Raw genomic sequence first — 23006 nt, forward strand, 5'->3', positions numbered from 1 at the left:
ATAGTCAGTGATGCATGCCATGTGCCATGTCCAAAATGTTAATGTAACCTATTGTACTTCCCCAGGTAAGCAACTACTCATCCTACAGGTGTATTTTCATGATAGATAAATAACTTGTGTCATCACAGTAGTTTCCTTGAGCTCATTAAAAAAACTGCGCACACGCTTTTAGTGGTTCTTCTTGTGTCCTCCTTTCTTTGGTCCTTCAGTGCATGCATCTTCCATGTAATCGAAGAGCAAATCCAGTTCCCCAATTGCTTTGTTCTTTCCATTGTCTCCCAGCTACAAAAAATACAAGAAAATGCTTTACTATTAAATATATGACATTTCTTTACTACCTCATTATTTCACAGAAGGTAGAAATAAGGCACAGCTCCTACTCACCTTACTCTTACAACTCATTCTATCAAAGTCAATACATCTCAAACTGTCCAAATCCCACCACTGCTGGGATGCTACCTACAATCTGTATTTTAACACTTTGACCAGATCCATTTTGAATTACTCTAGAAATGAATCAAACTAATATACTAATTTCACAAAATGGACAAGAGCCTCGGAATAATTCTGAGTGGTTGTTTAGGATAATTATATTACAGCCTCTGAGAACACTATCCCTGTGTAAAACCTCCATCCTTGGAAATTTTCAAGAGCAGGTTAGACAACACTTGGCTAGATGGGTTAGTCAGGGATGATCCTGCCTTGAGAGGAAGGGCTGCACTAGTTGATCTTTCAGCCCTACTTCCCTATAATCCTAACAGATCTTCTACCTAGTGAAACAACCCAGTCATATATCTCTTTTCCAGTAAGAGATCAACTTGTGCACTAGAACAACCATGTAATAATTGATGGAGGAAGTTCTTGGCTTCGAAAAACTGTACTTATTGCCTTTTAAGAGAGTTAAAAATTGCAGTGGTTTTCTGTAACATATTTTTACTACAGCAGACAAGTCGTTATAATGTCATAAGTTCCAGGTTGCCATGGGACATCATTAACAAATATGGGTCCTGATCCTACCAAAAAATTACTTTTCAGAGGTTTATTTCCTTTTCAGAGGTTTATTTCAAAGCTACCAGCCATGTTCTAGTCCAGTTAGGCATCTAAGTAATACTTAAGTATATAAGTACAATCTTTTTTCCACCTTGCTTGAGATCACTGAAAAACTTAATATGAAAGGTAGTTGGATCTTTCCTCTTCACCACATTTTGTGACTTTGTCTTAAAGCTAAGGTGAATGTGTCCAGAAGTAGAAGTTTCAATTGCTCTTCTAGTACTCGAGCAGTGTGGAATAGGTTACATATGTAGATACTTAGACTATGGAAAGCCTTAGTCATCTCATATATACAATAAGATCTGACCCTAATTTTCTTCTACATTCACTTCTTAGTTTTAGATTAAACAACAAAAATGCCAGCTGAACTCAACAGAAAGATCCCAAATGATTACACTGGGATTTGGATCAGACTCAGAAAGAATATTGGGACAGCAGTGAAAAACAATGGATGAGCTAAATCTATTCCTTGATATGCTAGTCTTACTGCAGCAAGTAAGTGATTTGTATAACAGCTACTTAGCACTGGTCTTGTTAAATATTTGAAAATAAACATACCTGTTTCATTCTGTTTTTCATTTCTGCCAGGTTCCTTTCAACATGCTCTCGGTGTCCTGAGAATTTCTGAAAAAGAAAACATACCAGGGTTTGGTTGGTAAATTATACATATAACAGTGTGGTTTTTCTTTTTCACACCTTTTTATTACCCTACTTGATTCACCAACCTAAATCTGAATATCTTGATCTGAGGTTTCCTTTGATTTCAAAACCAAGTAGGTGGGCTCCTCACCTGTCTACCACATGTTGCTAATTGCTAGACATTTGATAACTGCAATGCAACTTAAGAGGAAATCCAAGGATAGGAATGGGAAAAAAGAGGGCTCAAGGGAGTTTAAAATCTGAGTGTGGGAGCAGCCAGAATCTATACATGCTTGCAGTACTTACACAGCCATGTAGCTTCAACCTCAGGACTTCCAGGAAGTGTATCACTTCATGGATATGTTGATTCTTATTTTTGAGATTGGACAGTACTTCTTTCGTTATGATCTCCAGTACACTCTTCATCACATAGCAGCGATTGCTTTCCTGCAAAATACCAGTATAAGCAGGAGCATCACAATAAATACCAAGACAATAAATGCTGCTTCGGGTAAAAGCAGGGCTGGACACAGGCATGGGCGAACCAGGCAGCTACCCCAAGCCTGGACAGAAAGGGGGCCCGAAAATGGTAATTTTTAAATTATTATCATTATCTCTGGCGAAGGCGTGCCTGATACTAAAATTTTGCCCGGGGCTGCCAGGAGTCTAGGTACAGTGTTGGGTAAAAGGCAGGGAGTTTGTTATACCCGAAGTGTGTGTGTTAACCTCACCTTGACATTAACATAGAGCTGCTGTCCAATGAACCTGTTTTCCGTGTCCTGGTCCAGGAGCCTGGCCTAGGAAGGAGAGAGGAAACATTAGCTACCAAAAGAAGTCTGAATGTAAAAAAAATTACAGTATTCTACAGTAATAGTCCAGATGCTACAACTGACATGATACTTCGAGTGATTGCTCCAGAGTTCAGTGACTACATATTAAAGGGGAGGCTATGCATTTCAAAGGAAGTGCCAAACCCATCACAAAAGAAGAATAAGGAAAGGTTGACTGGAGAGTATGAAGTGCTCGCTAATTATATCCAAAGTCATGTTGGGGCCCAACTTGGAATGCAGCTGGAGAGAAAGAGAAATGTAAACACTTGTTTCAAGATTTGCTGGTCACATAGAAAGTGGAGGAAGTGAGTACAGTACACAGAACAGAGGCTTCTTAGAAGTAGGCTGCCTTTCACCAATGGGTTACCCCTCCACAGGTAGTGGAGGGAGCCTCAGTAGGTTGCGGTTTCTTTTTTCTATGTACAAAGCAGACAGCAGACTACCTGCATGAAGAAAATATACCACCACGACACAAGTACCTGGACCTGTGGAGTAGAGGCCCAGAAAGCAGAAAGGAAGAGACATGCTGTAGAGCACAGCCTTTTGAGAACTAAAAGAAAATGAGGCTTTCAGATACAACCATGAAAGAGCGAGACAGAGAAGTTACAGTACCTCTTTGGCCAAGGTGTAGGTGCAATTCCTGATGTAGGGCTGCTGAAAGTAGATCTTTTCAAGTTTGCAGACATGATTGGTAGCTCCTGCTCCTTTTGGAGGCATAGGAACAGCAAGGAGAATGAGGGGAAGGCAGCAGCAAAAGAGGATCCAGACCAGAAAGCACCTCATCCAACTCTGCAGGAACAGCATGGCTCACAGTCCAAAGTAGTGACTTCAACTGGACATACAACTACAGCGTTCTATACCAGTGAGAGAGAATACGGCCATCAGAAGAGAGAGACAAGCACTGGGAAAGCAAAGCAGGTAATCAAAGTAGACTGCAAACTCTTACCTTTGCGTTGATTCTCGTTGTGCCGTGAAGGAGGATAGATGCGCCTTATATAGAACCATCCGTGACAACGTTTTTTTTTTTGAGAATCTGGTGGTGAATTAAAAATGACATCAGCAAGTCTCTTACTTTCCAGTATCCTCTTCTGAGAACTACCTAACTACCACAAAACCCACAGAACAACCTCAAGGGCTTTGTAGTCTTTAATTTCTTATAAAATAGCCCCATTTTTAATGATGAGATAGAAAGGGGCTTTTACCTACCTGTGAACCCTGAATGCTCTTTTCCAAAAGTAACCACAAAGTGTATGGGTTTTGTGACCTGTGTCTTGATCGTAACACACCTGCTAAATCAGCAGGATTGATTGTAGGCCTGTTTCAGTTTTATAAATGCTTTCTAGATTTATTCTAACTTATTATGTGTAGTTCTATAGTGCCAAGCGGCATTCATCAAGACTAAAACCTCCCTGAGCTAGCTGCTGTGCACATATGCAGTTAAGAGACTGTCACTGCTTCCAAATCTAACAACTGGATCTGATAAAGAGAACTGAGTCAGTGGGCCCTTGCTACAGCCTGAAGCCCTTTAGAAGTCAATGATGTTCCAGCCAAAGCAATGCAGTTCTCTTTGCCAGGTTGGGATCCAACTGTAAGCAATATGGTAAGACCTCATTTACTGCTTCCCTCTTTCCCCCAGATCCCTATTTTACAAAACCAATCTGTGTGCCAAACAGAACATCATTTACATCAAACAATTTCACATTCATGCACATTTAGAATAAACCCTGCGCTCCTCATTCTGTTCAGCTATAACAAGCTGTTCAGGGCATAAATACTGCACAGAGCTCAAACAACCAGCAACAACCAAAAAAGTGCATTTAAGGGGGAATTGTACTCTTTGTGAAGTCGGGATACCTAACTCAGATGGTGAGGATGGGATGTGGCACTGATGTAAATGCTGAGTGGTTTTTTTGTTAGACACCCACAGTGTGTACACGTAACAAAAAGCAAACAGCCCAAGCCATGAGAAGCTTGCAAACTATGCAAAGAGCAGCTCTGCAACTTCTACAGAGCTGCACACATATGCAGCTAATTGAAGGGCTGGCAAGTACAAGATAAAAGAGACAAGCTGAGCAAAAAGGAGATAAGTCATTTAAGTTTTATTTTTATGTAACTTTGGGAAAGGGGAGGGGAGGAACGTAGGGCAACTTTACATATGCTCCGTGGTGGGGGAGCATTTTAATTAAAGTAGCTCTCCAGAGCAGCTCTAATTAAAGCATCCACAGTATCTTGTGTATTCAACGTCCCACACTTCAAAATGGCATGGGGGTGCTTTAAGTAAAGCTCATTTGATGAGCTGTAAAGTGCCCCATCACCATTTTAAAGTGCAGGGATGCTGGAGCGTGCTAATTAGCACCTGCACACATGCCTGATGCCTGCTCTGAGGCACACTAATTAGCACGTCAGAGCAGACTCAATTAATTGAATCTGCTCTGATATGTGCTAATTAGCACACCTCAAAGCAAGCATTAGGCACATATGTAGGTGCCCTTAATATCCATGAATCAAAGTCATAGACTAGAAAAAGGAAGCCAGGATTAGGAAATAGAAGGCCTGGTTGATTTTTCCATTGGCAAAAACAGAAGCTGGCTTTGGCACTGTCCCTGATATATGCCTAGACTTTCTGTAATAAACTGAGACATGGGGGTAGACCCTGCATAGCCCAGTGTCTCCTATCACCAACCACCACAGTCTTGTGTCAGTCAAAGATACCTCATTGCAGAAACTATTGCAGAAAATATCCATGACCCTCACCTCACCTAAATAACTTCAGTGCACCTCTTGATTCCCACAAGTACTTGTCACATTAAATCTATTCTTGTCCTTTAAAATCAAGTACTCCATCTTCCTTCCCTGGTTCTCAACTGGTTTTACTTCTGTGATTACCCAGAAACCAATAGCACATGTGCTGCTTCACTAAAAAATGGAGCATGCCCTTGTCCCTGTCCTAAGAAGCCTTTAATGTGATTAGACAGACAGTATAGTTGAAAAATGGAAAGTGACAAGAAGATAGACTTTACCATAAGGCTATTCAAGCGTGTATAGTGTATAATACTTATAAATAATGCGATAGTGCTCCTTCATGCGGCAGGTGAAACCATAAGTCTTATAGAAGAATGTGTTGAAGAGAAGACAGGCCACAGAAGGAAAGAGAGTGTTTGGCAAAAGGGACAACATATGAAGACAAAAGTGGAGCAAAAATTAAAAGGGTGAACTTGGGTATGAAACATCCTTATTTGAACTCCTCTCCAGTGGCTAAGCACTGTCCTATATCCAATATGTATTGCTTTAGTTAGAGTCTAGAGCTCTTCTCTTCCATTTCCATCCACTGCTTCCAGAAGAAACTCCTCAGACTGACAAAAGACACTGAAGATCCAGACTTTTTCAAAGCAATGCAACTACCTCTCTCAGTATTTAACTGCTGACATCTTGGTTGTTGAATCTCTCTCCTCTGAACTTACCTCATTCTGTTGGAACTTGTTTCTTATTCTACCATTCATTCCCTCTAAGCAAGAAGCTAATGTTGCTTTCACTCTCTCTTCCTAGGTCAAAACTGACCCCTTTTTTCATTTCTGCTGAAGGCTTTGAGGCCTGTTCCCTTTTGCTTTGCACTTTCTGTCTCATTTGCCCCTGTGTAAAATGATACTCTTCTAATTTGGAAGCATATGACACACCCCCTGCATTTGGCTGGCACACGTGTAAGGAAGACACAAAGCCAGTCAGAGAAGAAAAGGACCCTGAATCTTTCATTCACCCCTTCTTTTATGGAGGACTGATGGCTCCAATCTTGGAACTTTTCCCTGTCTGCAATTTTATTTGCAGATAAAATCCCCTGTGTTTGTTCAGGAACATTATTGTCCCTTCAGCACAAGAATTGTGAGGTCAGAGGGCAGTGGTTATTCTGTCAATATACCACCACTGCTATCACAATCAACAACACAACCACAACAAACCACCAGAATTCATTGATCCTACTGACCTCAGTCAGTAGTCATTGGTCTTTCTGACCTCAGTCATCCTACTCCAGGGAAATCTATAAAATACCTTCAAAAGCAGGCTTGGGAATAAAAATCCATAACCTTACTGGATGCTAAAAACAATGCGCTAACCACAGGCAGTGGCTTTATGCATCATTGCAATATACTTTTGGCTTCTACTAACCTCCATGGGTAATAATGTCCCCTTTGAATGGGCTTGTTCTATATAATTAGGTTATATATTCAACTTCAGATGCTACACTTCACAGCCATTCTTCATTCCTTATATGACAGCTTTCATTAACATGGAGTTAAACACAATTCTTGTTACTTTAGCCTGTGTCTGCTTCTTTCTCATACCTGAAGAAGGGTGCTTTGTGCCCAAAAGCTTGTCAAACATCTCTCCAAACTATATAGTTGGTCCAATAAGAAAACTTTGCCCCTTGTTCTTTACTTTAAATAGGATGTGACTGCCTGAATGGATGCTTAGTGGTGTAGACCAAACAGAACTGATTCCATGCTATAGTTGTCTGGTTCTCAGACACTTTCTTTTCCCTCCTAGATTTCAGTACTGGGCCACAGACAGCTCCAGCTGAGACTTTTTGACCCCTAGCAGGGGTGAAGGAAGAAATGACTTGTTTGGAAATGTGTTTTAAAGTACTTTTCTGGATAATCTTAATATAGCCACACAGCCTTGTATTCTTTCATTAGTGCTGCCAGCTCCCATTATTTTGCTGGCTCATGTATTAGCTGTGTGTTTCTAATAGTTCTAGCTACTGAAGCCTGAGAGTAGTGCGGTGACTATGATTAAGGTGTTTCATGATGGCTCCCAAGGCATGAATTAAAGTCTTGCTCCAGACTCACGCCAAAGTTCACAGCCTAAGCATCCAAGCACTAACTAGGTACACAGTTATTTGGGCTGGAGACTCAAAGGTAGCCAGAAATGATGCTGGCTATGTCATTGCCTTGTACGCCGTTGACTACCAAAGCTGGAGTGCCTTAACAGCATTGGCTCAATGGAGTCTTGGCTTCAGGTGAACTTTTGATTTGAGTCTTATGATCAAGAGACCTTCAGCTTTCACTTAAAAACACTTACAGTCCTTCAAGGTGCCACAGAGAAAAGACTGGAAAAATATAAACCCTTGAACTTGGAAAACAAAAGACAAGTAAAAACACTCCAATTAATTGTTGTTAAAAATCTTTTAATTGGTGGAGGGCCTGATGTATGATTTCTAATTTTTGATATGGTGAAACTTTAATACATATGTTTGAGACAAGTAAATAGATCCACTATAGCTCTGTTCTAATTAAGAACTAAAAAAATGCAAATATTTGATCATCAGTACAATGTCCTTCATAACATTTATTCAACCAGCCCAACCAGTCCAACACATTAAAACTACAGAAGATGAACTTCCATACTTTCAACTTCATTTTTTCCAGTGATGTCTTGGAAATCTATCATCTGCAACCCCACGAATAAAAGATAAACCAATAAACCAAACTTACTGATGGGGTTTCCCTAATTAATCAGGAAACCACAGTGTTCTCGACAGTGACTTATTTACTCAGATAAAATAGAGAGGAATTTGGGGGTAAGACTGGCAGTTTACTGGCACTTTTACCTCAAAAGCCGCAAGTGCTTCCTCCTTAGTTTTAATCAACCTGCAGGTAAATTGCCAATACTATACGTTGATGTACTTCCATTATGTACCACTAGCAGTGACTGCTTATAGCTCATAGTTTATTGGTACCTAGTTATTTAGGCAGAGGAGTCAAAGACAACGGGACGTGATGATAAATACATGATGATAAACTCTCTGTGTGTTGTTAAGTTTCAAAGGTAAACCCATCTTTTTTAATAGGCTTTTTATTAAATGGGGTTCAAATAATTATGCCACAAAGTAGAAAAGTTCTAAGGTCCTAATTCTGGGCCACAACATCCTTTCCCATGGGAAAATAAATGAGAAATGGGAAGAAAATCCTAAGTATATCTTTATGGATTCCTTCTTTTCTTCTTTATTTGTAGAATAAGGTTCCCTTCCTGAAACATAATGGGCCACAGATCACACACACTGTTCAAACCTCTGAAGAGCTGCAGGGGGGCCCACATAAAGGCTCTCTATTTCAGGTATCTCTGCTGCTCCAGTCTTACTATAGACTAACTTGTCATATTTGATCTGGGATTCCCTGTTTGTAAACCAATAAGTTTTGGTGATATCTCTTATTAACTGTATAGTTGGGAGAGATGTTAGACAAGCTTTCAGGCATAAAGTCCTTTCTTCAAGCCTAGAGGAGAAGGAAACATAACTAATATATATCACAATGGCATATGTATAAGTGAATTATATAAATGTTAAATGGAAAGAGTCTGCCTAAAGAAATGGGTGAGGGTGGTAAAGTAGGAGCAAAGATCATAGAATCATAGAAAATGAGGGTTGGAAGGGACCTCTGGGGGTCATCTAGCCCAACACCCTGCTCAAAACAGGACCATCCCCAACTAGATCATCTCAGTCAAGGCTCTCTCTAGATTCATAGATGCTAGGGTCGGAAGGGACCTCAATAGATCATCGAGTCCGACCCCCTGCATAGGCAGGAAAGAGTGCTGGGTCTAGATGACACCAGCTAGATGCATATCCAACCTCCTCTTGAAGACCCCCAGGGTAGGGGAGAGCACCACCTCCCTTGGGAGCCCGTTCCAGACCTTGGCCACTCTAACTGTGAAGAAGTTCTTCCTAATGTCCAGTCTAAATCTGCTCTCTGCTAGCTTGTGGCCATTATTTCTTGTAACCCACGGGGGCACCTTGGTGAATAAAACCTCACCAATTCCCTTCTGTGCCCCCGGGATGAACTTATAGACAGCCACAAGGTCGCCTCTCAACCTTCTCTTGTAGAGGCTGAAAAGGTCCAGGTTCTCTAGTCTCTCCTCGTAGGGCTTGGCCTGCAAGCCCTTAACCATATGAGTGGCCCTTCTCTGGACCCTCTCCAGGTTATCCGCATCCCTCTTGAAGTGCGGTGCCCAAAATTGCACACAGTACTCCAACTGCGGTCTGACCAGCGCCTGATAGAGGGGAAGTATCACCTCTTTGGATCTATTCGTCATGCATCTGCTGATGCACGATAAAGTGCCATTAGCTTTTCTGATGTCTTCGTCACACTGTCGACTCATGTTCATCTTGGAGTCCACTAGGACTCCAAGATCCCTTTCCACTTCCGTGCCACCCAGCAGGTCATTTCCTAGGCAGTAGGTATGCTGGACATTTTTCCTCACTAGGTGCAGCACTTTGCATTTCTCCTTGTTGAATTGCATTCTGTTGTTTTCTGCCCACTTGTCCAACCTATCCAGGTCTAACTGCAGCTGTTCCCTGCCCTCCGGCGTGTCCACTTCTCCCCACAGTTTTGTGTCATCCGCAAACTTGGACAGAGTACACTTCACTCCCTCGTCCAAGTCACTGATGAAGACATTAAAGAGTATCGGTCCAAGGACCGAGCCCTGCGGGACCCCACTGCCTACACCCTTCCAGGTTGAAGCCAACCCATCCACCATGACTCTCTGGGTGCGACCCTCCAGCCAATTCACCACCCACCGGACTGTGTAGTCATCCAAGTCACAGCCTCTTAACTTGTTCACCAGTATGGGGTGGGAAACCGTATCGAAGGCCTTCCTGAAGTCTAAGTATACGACATCCACCCCTCCTCCTGTGTCCAGGCGTTTCATAACCTGGTCATAAAAAGAGACTAGATTAGTCAGGCATGATCTGCCTGCTACAAACCCGTGCTGGTTTCCCCTCAGCATAATTTGTCCTGCCGGGCTCTCACAAATGTGAGCCTTGATAATTTTTTCAAAGACTTTGCCAAGGATGGAGGAGAGACTGACTGGCCTATAGTTGCCCAGGTCCTCCTTCCTCCCCTTTTTGAAAATGGGACCACATTGGCCCTTTTCCAGTCCTCCGGGACTTGGCCCATGTGCCACGAGCATTCAAATATTCCCACCAGTGGCTCTGCAATGACATCGGCCAGTGCCTTCAGTACCCTCGGATGGAGCTCATCCGGGCCTGCCGACTTAAATGCATCCAGTTCCTCCAAGTGACTCTGCACCATCTCAGGGTCTACACATAGTAGTCTGGCGCCTTGCTGCTGCCTCTCTACAATCCCAGTGAGAGACTTGACTTGCCCCTTGCTTAGGAACACTGAGGCAAAGAACTCATTGAGGAGTTCAGCCTTGTCCCCCCTGTCCGTCCCCAGTTGCTTTTGCCCATTTAGTAGGGGTCCTATTCCTCCCTGGGCCTTCCTTTTACTCCCTATATATCTAAAAAACAATTTCTTGTTATCCTTTACTTGGGATGCCATCCTCAGCTCCATGGTAGCTTTGGCCCGTCTAACTGCCTCCCTACAAGCAAGAGCAGAGGAGGTATATTCCTCTTTGGTGATCTCTCCCTGTTTCCACTTTTTATGTGCCCCCCTTTTGGCCTGTAGGCTGCCCTGGATTTCTCTGATCAGCCAAGAAAGCCTCCTGGCCCCTTTCCCTCTTTTTTCCTCGCATCGGAATCGTCTCGCTTTGTGCCCGAAGGATCATTTCCTTAAGGCACAGCCACCCTTCTTGGGCTCCCATCACTTCAAAATTTCTAGTCTGCAGTGCATCCTTGACTAATCACCTGAGTTCATTGAAATCAGCTTTCCTAAAGTCTAGCACTTTCACCCTACTAGGTACCTTACCCACTCGACGTCTTATGAAGAATTCTATTATTAGGTGATCACTGTCCCCCAGGTGACCACTGATCTGTAGGTCCCCTACCATATCATCCCCCGTTGCCAATACCAGATCCAGTAAGGCATTCCCCCTAGTGGGACCGTGTACCTCCTGCGTCAGGTGCAGGTCCTGTACACAGGATAGGAACCTGTGTGAACGGTGGGACTTTGCTGTGTGTGTCTCCCAGCAGATGTCTGGGTAGTTTAGGTCCCCCATGACTACTATCTCCTTAGCTTTTATGGTCTCCGAGAGTTGCCTCAGGAGCCACGAATCTAGTTCTTCCCCTTGGTGTGGGGGTCTGTAGCAGACCCCTACCACCAAATCCCTTTCTCCTTGCCCCCCATGTAACCTAACCCACAATCCTTCTACTTCCTCATCCTTCGATTCCGTCTTGATGAGGGTCCATGTATATTGCTCATTGACATAGAGCGCAACCCCTCCCCCTTTCTTCCCCACCCTGTCCTTTCTGTACAGCCTATAACCCTCAATATGTACCACCCAGTCGTGGGACGAATCCCACCAGGTTTCTGTTAGCCCTACTAAGTCGTAGGTGTTTTCTGCAAGCAGGAATGCTAGTTCATCCTGCTTGTTCCCCATGCTCCTACCATTAGTATATAGGCACTTGAGCCCTGTGACTGGTGCCTTTGCTGCCCCCCAGCTCCGAATCCCAAGGGGCCCCTTATTTCTTACCTGCTTATTGCTTACCTGTGCTGTACTGCTGGCTGCCCCATGGCTTGCAGGTTCCCAATGTTCTCCTTCTTCAGGCTGGGCTGGCCTTGTGGGTGCCACATGGTTCAGTGGTCCACAGCTTCCCACACCTTCATCTTCCCCTCCCCTCGACGAGCCTAGTTTAAAGCCCACTGGAGGAGATTCGCCAATCTAGAAAAGAACACACGCTTACCTTTGGGGGACAGGTGAAGCCCATCCCAACTAGCTGGGTCTTAAAAACCTCCAAGGATAGAGATTCCACAATCTCTCTGGGTAACCTGTTTCAGTGCTTCACTACCCTACTAGTGAGAAAATTTTTATGTCTAACCCAAACTTCTTTCACTGCAACTTGAAAAATCCCCCCAACACACTTCTAGCGCCTTAGTCTTCTCTTCCCCATAATAAATAAGACCAGCTCCTCAGCCTCTCATAAATTGCATTCCCCAGCCATCTAACCATTTTGTTGCCCTCTGTTGGACACTATCCTATTTGTCTATGGCCTTTCTGTAGTGGAGGGCCCAAAACTGGACACAGTATACCAGATGTGGCTGCAGCAGTGCAAAATAGAGGGGAAGAATCATTTCCCTCAATCTGCTGGCAACACTCCTCCTAATGCTGCCCAGTATGCTGTTAGAATTCTTTACTGTTGGATCATATTAAACTTATTGTCCACTGTAACCCACAGGTCCTCTTCTGCAGAGCTGCTGCTTAGCCAGTCAGTCCCTAGTCTGTACCGGTGCATGGAATCATTCCATCCTAAGTGCAGGACTTTGCACTTGTCCTTATTGAATTTTATGGCATTTCTTTTAGTTCAGTCCTCTAATTAGTCTAGGTCTCTCTGAATCATAGCCCTACTCTCCAGTGTATCTACTACTCCATCCAGCTTGGTATCAGCCTAAAATTTACTGACTGCGCTTCATTCCATCTGCCAGATCATTGATGAACATATTGAACAAAACCAGCCTCAGGACTGACCCCTGGGACACTCCACTTGATACCAGCTGCCAATTAGACATTGTGCCTTTGATTACTACCTCCTGAGCCTGACAATCCAGACTCTTATCGATCCACGTTACAGGCCATTCATCCAACCCGCACTTTCTTAGCTTACTTGCAAGAATGTTGTGGGAGACAGTATCGTGAAGGTATGTCACCTCCTGTGCTCTCCCCACATCCACCAAGTCAGTCATCTTATCATAGAAGGCAATCAGGTTGGCCAGGCATGACTTGCCCTTGGTGAATCCATGCTGTCTGTTTCTAATCACTTTCTTTTTCTCCAAGTGCTTAGAAATGAATTCCTTCAGGACCTTGTCCATGATTTTTCCAGGCACTGATACAAGGTTGACTGATCTGTAGTTCCCTAGATCCTCCTCTTCCCCTTTCTTCAAGATGGGTTCTATATTTACCCATTTCCAGTCATGCAAGATCTCTCCCAAATGCCATGAGTTTTCAAAGATAATGCCTAGTGGCTCTGCAATCACATCAGCCAACTCCCTCAGCACCCGTGGGTGCATCCCATCCTGCCCCATGGACCTGTACACATTGAGCATTTCTAAAAAGTACTTAAGCGGTTCTTTCACCACTGTTAGCTGCTCACCTCCTCCCCAAACTGCGCTTCCAGGTGCAGTAGTCTGGGAACTGCCCTGACCTGTGACGACTGGGGTAAAAAAGGCATTGAGTACTTCAACATTTTCCTCAACATCTGTCACTAGGTTGTCTCCCCCATTCAGTGAGGGACCAACACTTTCCCTGATCTTCCCCTTGCTGCTGACATATTACCCCTCACATCCCTTGCTAGCTGCAACTCCAATTGCACTTTGGCCATCCTGCCTTCATCCCTGCATGCCTGAGCAATATTCTTATACTCACTCCTCCCTAGTTGTTTGTCCAAGATTCCACTTTTTGTAAGCCTCCTTTTTGTGTTTTAACTCATTAACAAGTTCCCTGCTAAACCAAGCTGATGTTCTGCCATACTCGCTAGTCTTTCTGTGCATCAGGTTGATTCATTCCTGCACCCTCAGTAAGGTTTCATTAAAGTACAACCAGCTCTCCTAGATTCCTTTTCCCCTCAAACTGGCCTCCCAGGGGATTCTGCTCATAAGTTCCCTGAGTGAGTCGAAGTCTGTTTTTCTGAAGTCCAGGGTCCTTCTCTGCTGCTCTCCATCCTTCCTTTCCTCAGGATCCTGAACGCAAGTCATCTCAAAGTCACTGCTGCCCAGGTTGTTATTCACTACTACATTCCCAACCAATTCTTCCCCGTTTGTGAGCACTGCCCCTAGTTGACCTGTCCAATACTTGCACCAGGAAATTGTCCCAAACACTGTCCAAAAACTTCCTGTCAATATCAAGAGCAGTTTTAAAAGTGAGAGAAATGCAAATGAATGGATAACCTAATTAGTGAAAGAGCAAGACCACTGAAGAGGAAAAAGGGTCATTATTACTCATGAAGTGTAAAAAGCTTAGCAGAGATAGCAGGTAGATTATAATGAGTCATAGGGCTAATATCTCTGTTTAGTCCCTGTTTTTTAGTGTCCAGTAAGCTTATGAATTTTTGTTCCCAAGCCCATTTACAGGATTTTGTAAATTGCCCTTGAGTAGGAGGATTGTGAGGTCAGACAAGAAGTAATGGTTCCGTGGAAAGTGTTCTCCAACTGATATTTGTGTCTTTCTGTCCTTTATCTTCTGATGTGTAGCCTGTTAGGTTTCATCCACATAGATTCCATGAGGACATTTGGTGCACTGAATAAGATTACACCAGCTTCTGGGATAGGCAAGTGTAGGATCCATGGATTCTGATGGTTGTTTTGTGAGGGGGGGTAGTGATTGAAGAGGTAGTGGACATGTGTTGACAGGTTTTGCATATATTGTTAAGGCAAGGTTGTATCCCATTTGATGTCCATTGGTCAGCAAAGTTTGCTTCTGATGCTGATCTGGATGAGCTTGTGAGGTTGCTTGAAAGACATGGGGTAGAGGCTTGGGATTGTTTCACTCAAGGTTGCATCGTTTGAAAGTACAGGCTGTAATTGTTTGATGATTTGTTTTATCTGTTCCAGGTTAGGGTGGCATGCGACAACCAGGGGTATGCAGTCAGTCGGAGTTTTCTATTTCATTGTAGAACAGGGGTGGGCAAAATGTGTACCACAGACCAGATGTGGCCCGCCAGGCCATTCCATCTGGCCCACAGGGCCCCTAAAAATTTTTGAAAATAAATATGTATCTGCCTCTGGCTACCTGTCATGAGGCCCTCAATGGCTTGCCAAAACTCAGTAAGCAGCCCTCTGCCCAAAATAATTGCCCACCCCTGTTGTAGAAGGTTACCGTGGGCTATTTGATTGAGTCGTTCAAAGACATGATCTATTTCTCTGCTGGAGAATCCTTGCTGAGTTAAGTTATATTTAAGGCTGGTGCGGTGTGTATCATGAGTATTCTCCTCAGACCAGCTCAGTGGTATCTGAGGGCCGGACTATAGATTACAGATTTATTGTTGTGTTTCAGATGTATTGATGGTTTTTGGCCACAGGTATGGTGGTCCATGGGTTTTTTTGTATATTGTGGCTTGTAGATTGCCATCCCAGATGTAGATTGTAGTACCTAGAAAGCTGATATTAGTATATGAGTATTTCAGAGAGAATTTGATAGAAGGGTGGTAATTATTTAACCTGTGTTTAACATTCCATCACTGACTTGAGGATGGCTATTCTTAGACAGCAAATATTTAAACTAACTGCAGACTAACATAGCTACCTATGTCTCTCTGTTGGAAGTCAAGAAGCAAGTCCAGGTGTTCAATCTAGATGATGAACAAATATCACCTATATAATGCAGATATAGTGCATGTTTAATGGTGCAGTTTTCTACAAAGTCCTCTCCCACATGGCTTATGAAGAGGCTGGCATTTTAGGTGGCCATCCTTGCATTCAGAGCTGTGCCCATAGTTTGAAGAAAGTGTTGTTTGTTGTACTTAAAGTTGCGGGTATATATTTGTTGGACCATCATGGCTACAACCCTACTGTTGGTGAAGGTTTTCCAAGGCTTTCAAGGCTGAAAAGATTCAAGTATCATAAAAACTACTCAAGTATTAACAATCATGAAAGCAACACTTAATGAGAAAGGGAAGTGCAGTGTAGGATAGGACCAGAAACAAGCTCAGAGAGAGGAAGAGGAATGTATTTTTGCTATCCAATAAATCTAGCCAGTGTGTTAAAATGGAAAGATCTTGTTCACTCTACTTGTTAGAATGAATCCACATATAAAGACACTGTCAGAAAATGACATGATCTATACCATCTTTGTGGATCATGGAAATAAAAGTTTTTCCTTAACAGTCGCTTTTTATAAAAGTACATTAATAAGCAGGTAAATAACTTCTACGGGTGGACATTTGCAGAAGGGAGGCAGCAGGGACCAATTTTCCAGAGGGATTAATATCAGTATAGCAATTGAGTGATGGGAGCACTAATGTTACCACTTTGGGTTTTATATTGTATTCATTTTTATACGTTTAACTTCTTGTAAATCAACCAGAGGGCAACCAGAGGGTGAAAGGAGGAATTATTAAAGTTTGTTGGCCCAGAACACTACCCTTGCTCTTGGAGAAGATTCAGTCCTCCCCAATCCCTGAACTGCTCCGCAATACAAAGCCTCTATACTCAGCCTTTGCATGTGGGATGAGAGTTTCACATGTTTCCTTTGACAACGACACCTCTATTTTCCCTTTTGCTTCTGAAGTGCCTCTGAAAGTTAACTTGCCTTTGATTTTTCACTGGCACAAGTCACATACCTTCTAGTTACAAAGACACAGATTAAACATTATCACCCAAAAGTTTTCTTCTTGAAAGGGGCAAGGATTTTTTATTGGACCAACTGCATAGTTGGGATAGAGTTAGACAAGCTTTTGAATGCAAGGTATTCTTCATCAGGTTCTTGAAAGGGTCATAAAATGATACTATTTTAATAATAAAAAGAGGCTAAATAGAAAAGGAGCTGTTAGATAACTGTGGGCTAAACTTTCATAGATTTCATAGACATTAGGGCTGGAAGGGACCTTGGAAGATCATCGAGTCCAGCCCCCTGCCCAAAGGGCAGGAAGTCAGCTGGGGTCATAGGATCCCAGCAAGATAAGCATCCAGTTTCGTCTTGAAGGTGTTCAATGAAGGCGCTTGAACGACCTCCGGTGGCAGGCTGTTCCAGACCTTGGGGGCTCGGACAGTAAAGAAATTCTTCCTTATGTCCAGCCTGAAACAATCTTGTAGTAGTTTATGACCATTCGACCTCATCATCCCTTGGGGTGCTCTGGTGAACAAACGTTCCCCCAGATACTGGTGGTCACCCCTGATAAACTTGTAGGTGGCCATCAGATCACCCCTGAGCCTGCGCTTTTCCAGGCTAAAGAGCCCCAGGACTCTCAGCCTGTCATCGTAGGGTCTGCTTCCCTGACCTCTGATCATGCGCGTGGCTCTTCTCTGGACTCTCTCAAGCTTCTCCACATCCTTTTTGAATTGTGGAGCCCAAAACTGGACGCAGTACTCCAGCTGCAGCCTCACTAAGGCCGAGTACAAGGGGAGAATGACATCCCCTTGTATAATCTTGTCTGATCAAGAAAGCTTAAAAAAAAAAAATTCTACCAAAAGCATAAAAGTGAATGTAATTTTAAAAGAAGACCTTACAAAAACAGGTTTGTATATCACTATGTGGATGGTACATGCCTTATTTCAGCTAACTGTAAAATTCAGCCATGACCATAACTTCCACTTCAATACCATGAAGAGCCAACTCTTTTAATTTGCAAGCATACAAAATTGAACTGTTATTTCATCAAATATCTACCAGTAATTACTGTTGCACTTCAGCAGTTCATAAAGTTGTTAACCAGCTGTTAACCAGACTTGCCACAAAAAGAGCTGTCAGTCTGCTGACGTACAATTGTAAAAAGGGAAATCAAACTGTGTCGTTCCGCCTGTTTACAGTATCGACATTCTATACCATTATCAACTGCTTCATTGTTCACCTTTGAATTTAGAAATTGAAGTCTAGCATTTTTCATGGTAATTCTGAGACACTGCTGGTCTATTTAATGACCTACATATAGCCAACTATATGTTGAGGTAGGTCAAGTGAACTGAAATTTCTGTATTTCCTGTTAATGTGATGTGGTTGTAATGCAGTGACTCAGTGACTTGACAAAGTGGAATTACTGACACAGTATATGCAAAAATAAACCCACTGTTAATGGGGGGGAAAAGAATTTTGCAAATCTGCCTTTCAGTCTGAAGTTCAATGATACAGAATTACACAAATAAAGGAACAAGTTGATCATTGCCCACTTTGAGCTAATCCAAGACAATCGGTCTGATTACATGGTAACCCCAAGACGTTTTTAGTAATTAAAAAAATAACTGTGCAGGTACAGGTGAGATTATAAAACCAGGTACATTTAAAGATACTTCTTCACAGTTAGAGGAAGAACTTCTTCACAGTTAGAGTGGCCAAAGTCTGGAATGGGCTCCCAAGGGAGGTGGTGCTCTCCCCTACCCTGGGGGTCTTCAAGAGGAGGTTAGATAGGCATCTAGCTGGGGTCATCTAAACCCCGCACTCTTTCCTGCCTACGCAGGGGGTCGGACTTGATGATCTATTGAGGTCCCTTCCGACCCTAACATCTATGAATCTATGAATCTATGAATAAAAACATGGTTATTGAGACACATTGGAAAGATGGAGTAAAGAATAATCTTATGAGAAATAAGAAGAAATGCAAAATTAAAGGATATAAACATAGTTTAAAGAGTGAAATTATGAGGCTTTCTTGAACCTAACACAGGCTGTGTAGGCTGAAAAGGTGACATGAGTTCAAATGAAAAACAAAATGCAGCTCTTGTCCATTTCCTCATATAATTAAGTTAGCCAAAATGGATGTGTTTATAATTCATGCACCTATTAATTGCAGGTAACATCCTTTTTCCATCATGAGAGGCCTTCTTTGTACTAGGAAGGCCCACACTGGCACAAGCTCTACACTGTAGATGTCAACTCATATCACTGTGTTAGGGTGTGAAGAGGCATGATCTAAGACCAGCACAGGTTTCAGAAGCCTGCAGAAGACATAGTTATACTACCAAAAGGATGCTTTTATCAGCAAAGTTTTTTTGGTTTGTGGAGGGTTTATTAATATATGGAAACAATATGAAGCTTTTGCTAGTACAGTTACATCCGCGTGACCTTCGTGGCTCCTTGGGGGAGCATAGTGCCAAGTTAATGGCTTGGCTTTCCTATAGCAGTAATGTAATGGAGACATTGCCTGATTTAGAAGGCAATCTAAAGTAGCATAGAATAAACATAAACTTGGAAAAAATGGAGGCTTCCTTATCATCAATTGCCATCACATACAACTAAGGAAGAAGCAATTAACATCAAACTAATTAGGGAACTTTTGTACCATGTTTTTCACAATTTAGTAATGAAAGTCCAAATGCACCTCTATAACATATTTAACTGATGTATCATATCTTATAGCTTATATTAAGTTATACAGATGTCATATTGTGAGTAGTTATTCTCTCAAAGCAGGAAAAAAACAACCCAACAGTTCCAGGCTTTTACATTAGTTGTTGTATACTGCACTCCTTACTGCTTTACATTTCTATTTCTATTTAATAAAATACATTTAAAATCATGTTTTCCTAATCAGTTACAGTGGAGAACAAAATAACATATGTTTGCGTCTACTAGACTTTCCTGTATTACAAAACATTAAAAATACCGCCGCATAGTCCTCATCCCTTGTTACCAAGATACTCATTTCTGGAAAGGGTAAAATAATTGTATGGCAGTAGGATACTAATTTAGGTCATGTCTGTTGAGACATTTCTTGTAAGCACGAAGATACCAAGCTGGTTAAAACAGCGTTAAAAGAATTTAAATACAAATTAATGTTTCCTTTTTTCAGTGTCATATGCATTCAACTGGTGGAAGTCTTCTGTTGCAGCCTAAGTGCTAAAATTTTTCTAAGAATGTATTTAGATTTTTATTTATGTCAGTGGATGACTGAATGGGAGCTTGTCTACAAGCTTGTCTACAAACTGATCACTCTACAAGAAGCTGTTAATCTATCTGATGTTAATATATGAAGTGTCAAGTCATTTGTGAAGAACGACCTTAGGGATGTAACTCGCTATTATGCCATGAATCAAAATGCCTGGCTTTGAAGAGATTCAGTTACCTAAACTGTTTACAACCAGCTTATCTTTCTGTCAGACAGGTAGCATTAATACCGGGGTGGGCAAAATGCGGCCCAGAGGCCAGATGTGGCCTGCCAGGCCATTGTATCTGGCCCGCAGGGCCCCTGAAAAGTTTAGAAAATTAATTAATCTGCCCTGGGCTGCCTGTCATGCGGCCCTTGATGGCTTGCCGAAACTCAGTAAGCGGCCCTCTGACCAAAATAATTGCCTGCCCCTGCACTAATAGCATTTCACAATTACAATGCCAGTGGATGGAATCTGGCTTCTTCTACCCACTGTGCCTCACTGTTTTTTTTTTTACCAGGAAGCAGTCCAAAGCCACTTTCAAAAGGTGAAGTACAAGAGCAGGTGACTGCTACTCTGGATGGGAGTAAGTCCTGGGTTCTAGCCTGGCACTCACTCCTGATGGGGCAGAAACTTTTCTACTGCTCTCCATCAAATGAGTATTAAAGGCAAGGGGCAGTCACTCAGGTTTAAAAGGAGTGCATTGGAGGAGAGAGAGAGACTGAAAAATGCTTAACCTAAGGCTGAGTGATTACAGTACTTTGCTGAGAAGTCAGAGAAATAGGTATAATCCCCCTTCTAGGTAAAAGGTACTTTGAACCCAGGTCTTCTGCTTTCTGAGCAAGTGTGCTAAGCTATTGGAACTAAACACAGAATAGCCTTCCTTCCCCTCTTCCTGGCCAACACATAACTACTGAGTGTGCTCAGCAGGCTATGTGGATGATCTGCACAGGTAACAACATTACGAACAGGGAAGAAGTGCCAAAAAGCTGTGTGTGTTGGTGGGTGAATGCCATCTCGGTGTATAATGGGGTAAAGGAACACTGCCATTGCTTTCTAGTCTCCACCTCGACCACAGAGGTTTGACCCCGCATCTCCAGCTTCTTAGCAAAGTGCTCTAGCCACTGGACCATGGGCTGGCCAAATATAGTTGCATTTCATTATCATTGTTAAACAGTATCAAGAATATTTCTGCCCCACTGAGAGGAGAGCAGGAGTCAAAATTAGAACTCACAACACCTTCTCTTCTCAGCCAACAACTATCTCATGGAGCCATACACCATCTGGCTGCTTCCTAGATGCACATATCTGCCTCTCATGTCTATCCAAGGGTTGTCTTCAACAGTGAGGGGTATGGGCACTACCTAGTCTATGGTCTAGTTTTGAGCTTGCTGATGAAGTTCTCTGAGACAAGTTGGGACACGGTGGGGGTACTAAAACCAGGATCTCCTACTTCCAGGGCCAGTGTGCTAAAATAGGGTTACTGGGCTGAAATACAAGAGGACTATTGACCTTGTCTTTAGACTCTTTCCTCATCATATGGTAGTTTTTGCCCATGTTAAAGCTCAGGGCTTGCCTGACCTTAACATATCTGTGTAATTCAGGATGGGTCATGCTTGCCTACTGAGCAAAGTACTGATAGGAAACTAATGGGTTTTTTTAAACAGTCTTGATGTTCCACTAATCAAAGTAACATTTCTTAGGGCAACTTTGCTGTCTGGTATCTGCCACTTGTCTCTATCTTCCCTTTTTACAGTGCTGGAGCCTCTTTAGCCATTTTCAAAGTCATAGATCGACCTGTGGAGACCATTCTTCAGCAGCAAGGGGTTCGGCTTTAGTTAAGCAGGAAAGGGAAGATGAGTCAGCAAGAGCTTTAGGCTCTGTCCCTGCTCTGTGCAGCCATAACTTTGGAAAAAATCTTTTCTTCTTCATTCTGCCTTTCAAAGCAATTGTATAAGCATATAGCAAGAGTTATATTCTGGGCATGTTGTATATTGGAAAATATGGTACTTAGAAGCATCAAACATCTTTGTGGCACTACCTCAATATTCTCAGAGTAAAATCTTTAGAGAAGAGAAACATGCCTTCCCTTAGAGACCCTACTAGCAAAGACTATTTCCATTTTTGCTTCAGTTGAAAATAATTGTTTAATTTCCAAGCTTGTTTCTATGTTCAGTGAGCTGCAAAATACATGAGGAACTGCATTTCAAAGTTTAGTTTGGGAGTTTGGGTATTTCCTTCCCTTATGTGCATCTGACCATTACTCAAATACAGAAAATGCATTCAGTTTTTTGTGGCTGCCTTGAAGATCACAGAAAAGTACTTTTCAAAAACTTTAATCGAGATCAAGTAAAAAAAAAAAAAACTTTTTGAAAAGAAAATTCTGACAAAAAGTATTCATTTTTGTCTAAAATTTTCCAGGGCTTTTTTTTTTTTTTCCGCTGAAGCGGGTTAGTCAACAGCTGAAAAATATCCCACTGGAAAGCCTACCACAGTACCTCAGTTGGAGAGCTGTTTGCATACTTCAGCCTCCCATTCTCCCCTATAAACTGTAGGGGAATTTCTGTGTACCTTTCATGAAGCACAATGCTGTCCCCTCTTACAGAAGAGAGGTAGCACTTTATAAGAGTCTGTGGCTATGGTGCATCACAAACACTGTCCAGGCAGAGCCCAACACATGAAGAATGAGGATACAAGGCAACCAAACTACAGCTCCTATATAATCCTCATGTTGCATCTGTAAATCAAAATATTTCAGTTTTCAGCCAGACATTTTTAGTGGTAATTAAACTGTAAAGTTTTAATTCTCTGAAAATCCAGCTTTCCTCTGAAAAACAGTTTATGGCAAACTTTTTTACCAGCCCTTTAAATGTCATCTGTGTCCTGATGATCTTGATATAGCGATGGAACTTTTCCGTTTGTCTCTTCCACAGGAACTCAGTCAGCAGGAAAAAAACCTATTTTCTATACAGAACCTTCACCCACGGAGACAGCGGTACAAAAGCTACCTAATAAGATTCTGCTATCGATTTGT

The 23006-nt window shown here is 42.4% G+C and overlaps 1 protein-coding gene and 1 long non-coding RNA gene across 2 annotated transcripts in view; one reads left to right on the forward strand and one right to left on the reverse strand.

The window, feature by feature from the left end:
- Nucleotides 1-1653, forward strand: part of LOC109284583 (uncharacterized) — a 59876-nt gene extending 58223 nt beyond the window's left edge. Inside the window, exon 4 of the long non-coding RNA XR_009461606.1 lies at nt 1387-1653. This is a non-coding gene — a long non-coding RNA (uncharacterized LOC109284583). The remainder of the gene's footprint in view (nt 1-1386) is intronic.
- Nucleotides 168-3466, reverse strand: IL22 (interleukin 22). The gene is made up of 5 exons (XM_006267074.3): nt 3132-3466; nt 2421-2486; nt 1996-2136; nt 1609-1674; nt 168-282 (listed from the first exon to the last, which is right to left on the reverse strand). Exons 1-5 carry the CDS (start codon nt 3321-3323, stop codon nt 169-171), a joined length of 579 nt encoding a protein of 192 aa, XP_006267136.1. The 5' UTR covers nt 3324-3466; the 3' UTR covers nt 168.
- Nucleotides 3467-23006: the final 19540 nt, after the last annotated feature.

The sequence above is a fragment of the Alligator mississippiensis genome, chromosome 4, assembly GCF_030867095.1.
Source record: "Alligator mississippiensis isolate rAllMis1 chromosome 4, rAllMis1, whole genome shotgun sequence".
Classification (NCBI taxonomy): domain Eukaryota; kingdom Metazoa; phylum Chordata; order Crocodylia; family Alligatoridae; genus Alligator; species Alligator mississippiensis.

Excerpts from the sequence above, each read along its gene's own strand:
- IL22 (XM_006267074.3), bottom strand. The coding sequence starts at position 3,323 with ATGCTGTTCCTGCAGAGTTGGATGAGGTGCTTTCTGGTCTGGATCCTC. Across the intron at positions 2,137-2,420 it reads AGCTCTATGTTAATGTCAAG|GAAAGCAATCGCTGCTATGT; the intron begins GTGAGGTTAACA and ends GGTATTTTGCAG. Across the intron at positions 1,675-1,995 it reads GGTTGAAGCTACATGGCTGT|AAATTCTCAGGACACCGAGA; the intron begins GTAAGTACTGCA and ends TTTCTTTTTCAG.